Source organism: Haliotis rubra, unplaced genomic scaffold (assembly GCF_003918875.1).
Source record: "Haliotis rubra isolate DU_JTF1 unplaced genomic scaffold, ASM391887v1 Scf189, whole genome shotgun sequence".
Taxonomy (NCBI): Eukaryota; Metazoa; Mollusca; class Gastropoda; order Lepetellida; family Haliotidae; genus Haliotis; species Haliotis rubra.
Window position 1 is genome coordinate 1,389,549 of NW_025765880.1, and position 5,095 is coordinate 1,394,643.

Genomic DNA, 5,095 nt, shown 5'->3' on the forward strand with positions numbered 1-5,095 from the left:
GCAATCAACAGACATCATAACATGTCATGTGTTCAAGTATCACACCTGCCTGTCTGTGTAATTACATAATGTGACAGAGACCAAACTCGGGCCATAAATCAATGCGTTTTGTTTATGGTGTATAGCCTGATTGGTGTTAAGTTCAAATTGCATGTGGTCAGTGATCGCAGTTGTGTATTGATTATTGTCATTAGCAGACAGGCAGGCAGACACACAGGTGTCAATAAAACAAGACATTGAGTTTTGTCTGTGACAGCGACATATCTATATCACAGTTAGAAATTGTGTCAACGCTAAATAATGACATTGCTTTTAAGTATCTAACTGAGAAAGTGAATCGGTAAGAAGAACTCGTGGTGAAATAGACAAATGAAATTATATAAACAGTTTATTTACTGTCATAACATATAAAAAGCTCGCGCCTGTGAGATATCAACAAAACATTATAAAATGGCTCACACCAAACCCTTCACCGAGTATTCACCAGACAGCCCGCTTCCAAGTTGCGCGAACCTATTTCACTGCGCACGTGCTATGAGCGCAGCCCAGCTGTTGAAACCCGTATTCCCCAGAAAAGTCTGGGGAAAATTAGTGAAACGTTTGAACTCCGATTTCGCGCGTTTTTTTTCATCGCGTTATTTTTCAACTTTATAAGTTGAATTTGCATTTTTGACGCTTTGTTTCGGTAAGTCCATACCGAAAGGTATCAGAATCTGCAAAGTTGTGTTTTACGTTGCATGTGACCTTTAACGTAGATGAATAAACGACCTATTAAAGTAGATGAATCAACGCCCTACTAAAGTAGATGAATGAACGCTCTATTAAAGTAGATGAATTAACGCTCTGTTAAAGTAGATGAATCAACGATATATTAAGGTAGATGAATCAACGATCTATTAAAGTAGATGAATCAACGCAAGTACATGGTTCAACGATGTATTAAAGTAGATGAATCAAAGTCTTGTTACAGTACAAAGGCCAGTTCCAGGATTTTGGATTTGGAGAAGGAGGGGTGCACATAAATCATGAAGTCCAAACGGTTTGGAGGAAATGCTCCTCAGGGAAATATTTTTCGGAGAGGGGTGGCGCAACCCCTCTGGATCCACTCCTGCAGTATGTGAATCATGATCCAACACTAGAGTCTTCCAATATGCTGCCAAACCGTTTCAGATCATTAAAGCCTTTAATAGCACATTTCGCACCGGCAACGCGGCATCCAAACTGAATGGCATCGCTCAAACTCTTTCCGGAGGAAAGTGCTGCAGTGACGCTGCCAACGAAGGCGTCGCCACAACCGACTGTATCAATAACATGTGGCTGCAGGAACGCTGGTATAGATATGACGTCACCATCGGCTGTCTTCCCTGCGGCACCGCCTTCACCCCAAGCACAAATGGCCACTCCCCTATAGCAAACGAAAACAAGTAGCATTAGTTCCGACATTAGTGAGTGAGGTAGTTTCCCGCTTCTTTGGTTAATATTATGCTTATATCAACGCGTGTCGATAGGGGATGGGGGTGGGGGTGGGGTGTACTGCTGCGAAGACATTCAGAGATGTGCCTGGTCAAGACTCAGTTATATGCACATGGTCGTGACGCAGCTGGAATATGGTGGGGTAAAACAACTGTCACTCAGGAATTTAAATACTTCTGTAAATGTTGAAAAAGAACACATCACATGCGACAACTTCTTTGTAAACTGAAAGATTGGTGGTTTCATAACAAGTTTTATAGGTAACCTTGTATTATTCAATAACCCTGAAAATTACGTTAAAATTAAATCGGTTGAAACACACGGGATTAGCATGCAACCACCCATTTGTTTCCAAAACAATCACATGTATCTTAAACCAGCAGCACACGGTGTGAAGATGGTTAAATGGTTATTAACATTTCCATGTCTCTCATAAATTGGTTCTGTACATTTTATGAATGAATTGTATGTACAAATGTGTATGTTTTTATCTTTGTACAGAAGTGAGACGTTAATAAACTGTTGTCTGTCTGTCTGTCTATGTGTGAAGGCATCGCTTCAATAGAGGCACTAGCTTGGGGAGTAGGACTGAATGAGTTGCTGTGTTACCCTGGCTTGACCTTCTTGCTGTAGACGTCCACGCAGGTCTCTTTGCTGGTCAGGCCCTTAGACCGGGACCAGTCCTTGCTCAAGAACACGTAGTCCGGACAGTTGACAATGGTCTCTGAATGACATCAACACAACGCACTGACACAAGTCATGTGTGTACAGATAAATTTAATCGACTTAATATAGACATCGTTGTGGTCGGCAAAATCGGGGCCAAGAGAAGTCAGGTGGTACTACAGAATTATCTTAACGTTTATCTATCTGTAACCTACTTGATATTACAAAAAGAACCAAAGAACTGTAGCTCACCTGTACATGACCTCAGCAGTAAAACAGGTCAACAAAGGCCACAAACCAAAAGTTACTTCAGACATTGCTATTTAAATAGTTTCTGTAATTACGAATAGCTTGTATGTTAATTGTTTCTAATTGGGCAAGAATTAATTAGCTTCTGTATTAACGACACAGGAAAAAAGGTTAAATTTATTTTCCACAAACCTTCAACTTTAAGGAATATAATGTTTCTAATGACATATGATATCTCACACCAGGGTAGTTTGAACAAATCCTAGAACATCAGATTCAATATCTTGTAGTTTCTGAGGACTATCCTGAATGTGAACAGACAACAACACAGACGTCGATGACGCCCCTGGACACCAGACGCCAGACTCGGGACGCCGGCCAAACGAGCCATTATCATGATTATATGACCTCACTGAACCTTCAGCATTAACGGCTCACTACTGGAGAGTGATTCACTTTCACACGATCTTAAGAGCAATAAACTAAAAAGGGTTTCCGGAGAATGAGGTTCAGTCTAAAGGTGGGGCGGTGGGGTAGCCGAGTGATTAAAGCGTCCGCTCGTCACGCTGAAGACCCGGGTTCGATTCCCCACATGGTTACAATGTGTGAAGCCCATTTCTGGTTCCCCCACCGTGATATTGATGGAATATTGCTAAAAACGGCGTAAAACCCAACTCACTCACTCACTCAGGCTAAAGGGGTTTGTTTCGTCCCTAGTCACAGTGTTTCGCTTACTCTGATTAACCATATGTACTCAAAACATGCTTACATATCTCAAGCAATGTCACTGACATTGCTTTCAATAATTCAGATTGTATATATATGCATATTTTGGGAACTCATTATTTGGTCGCCAAATAGTTTTAATCGCCAATGGAACAAATTAAACCGTTTGTGGAAATGCTCAGTCTCTCGTTGCTGGGTTTCATGTAGAGCACGTTTCACAGGTCTGTCTAAACGTCTAATATGTTTACATGTATGACCTGGATTGACTGACATATTTTGCTATTGATTAATATAACGCCTTTCATTCAACCCGCCGCAAGCCTCGAGTGTCGCGATGTAATTAGCTGCATTGTGCGACACAGGGTATACATGACTTATGACGTCAATGAATGCTCGTAAGGGGAGCTATTAGTTTGAAATTTAGCACAGAAATCTGAAGCGAATCTGAAAAATGTGAAGTGGAAAGGTTGAATCCTAGCACTGTAATGTGCACAATTCTGAAGATACCAAAGGTTTCATGACAGTCTTCTTGAAACCCACCACTCCTGGTTCAGTCACGGACATACAAGCCTACATAGTATCCTTCCCTGCTGGACGACGTAAGATGACGTTAAAGTATATAATTTTTGTTGCCCTGCCTGGCGCTCGAAGTTGAGGAAAAAACTACGACCGGTTCTGAATTGGTTCGGCATAGTAACTCAATCTCTCTCTCTCGAACCCGCCTGCGTTGTAACGAGCGATCACTTTAACTATTAAGCTGTCCCTCCATCTTCTAAGTCGACAGAAATACAGCCCGTCGCTGACATGTACTTACCCAGTTCAGGGAACATGACTTGTTCAAGTTCCATGGATGTCTTAATTTGATGAACAGGCTCCACTGACTCGTTGTGTTTCTTGATCTTCTGGAACATCTTCCCATTTCGTCTGCGTTTGAGCGACCCTGCAATTAACGATTAAAGCATTAATCCTCCCACGCAGAGATTCCCCTCCCTTTCATCATCGGAACACAGGCAGCGTTTATACGGTTACAAATATAGATACCCGTTGGTGTGTACTACGAAATCATTTTATATGGAAAATAAGTATATATCATTTCTGATTATTCCAAAATGAAACAATTTTGCAAATACAAAATATAAAAGATCAAATTATTTTATAGAGATCCTAAGGCCTTTTAGAGACTGTTACTATACGTTCAACGAAGTTTTACGCCGCACTCAAGATTACAGCACTAATGCGTGAGTGCGTTTGTGTGGCTATTTGTACTACAGTCTGTTTGGGTCAAAATGATACCGATTAATCACAATCTAGCTCCACATGGATTCATGATCAGTCAATCATTCATTTCAAGGCATAATGTAATGAAAACATCAGAACTGCCCCGATTGGGAAAAAAAAACAACTTTCATGGCGTTTGTCTCCAAGATAAAAAAGTTACTTAACAAACTACCATCATTTGTTTTGACTTTCCATGTAAAGTTTTACGAGGGTAGAGTAACAGTAGTACTGTTGCGGGAACAGCCTCAATGGCGGGAAGCACGTGCAATGGTGACGCCACATCAACCATAGTCAATCGATTTATTGACACGTTACACGAGACAATGAAATGCCCCTCTGACATTAAGTCCATTAGTTTATGATCTTTTTAAGGTGAAAGTGAAAGGGGTCGCCCTGGGAAAATTTGTTCAACGCACTACATGTGCAGTTGGGATGTCTGAAAGACATTTGAAAAATTTATTAAAACAACGTGCAACCGAGTCAGGAAAGTTGACAAACTTAACTGTTTGCAGAGTTGGAAATGCTAGAAAAATGCTTTTTAGCCTTAATATCTTTACAAAGGTGATAAATGTATTATGTTGTCAATCAACTCACCTATAGTGTATCTAATTTTTATTTCAATTGATTTAAAGGGCAGTTTACAGGAGAGAATTTGGTACCAAAACAACGACTTAAGATTTTTTCAGAGTTCAACAACAGACAT

The 5,095-nt window shown here is 40.6% G+C and overlaps 1 protein-coding gene across 1 annotated transcript; it reads right to left on the bottom strand.

The window, feature by feature from the left end:
- Positions 1 to 1,122: 1,122 nt before the first annotated feature.
- LOC124274206 (ketohexokinase-like) lies at positions 1,123 to 4,681 on the bottom strand. The gene is made up of 4 exons (XM_046709512.1): positions 4,600 to 4,681; positions 3,929 to 4,054; positions 2,083 to 2,197; positions 1,123 to 1,405 (listed from the first exon to the last, which is right to left on the bottom strand). The coding sequence occupies exons 1-4, from the start codon at positions 4,679 to 4,681 to the stop codon at positions 1,123 to 1,125; spliced, it is 606 nt and encodes a 201-aa protein (XP_046565468.1).
- Between the last annotated feature and the right edge of the window lie 414 nt (positions 4,682 to 5,095).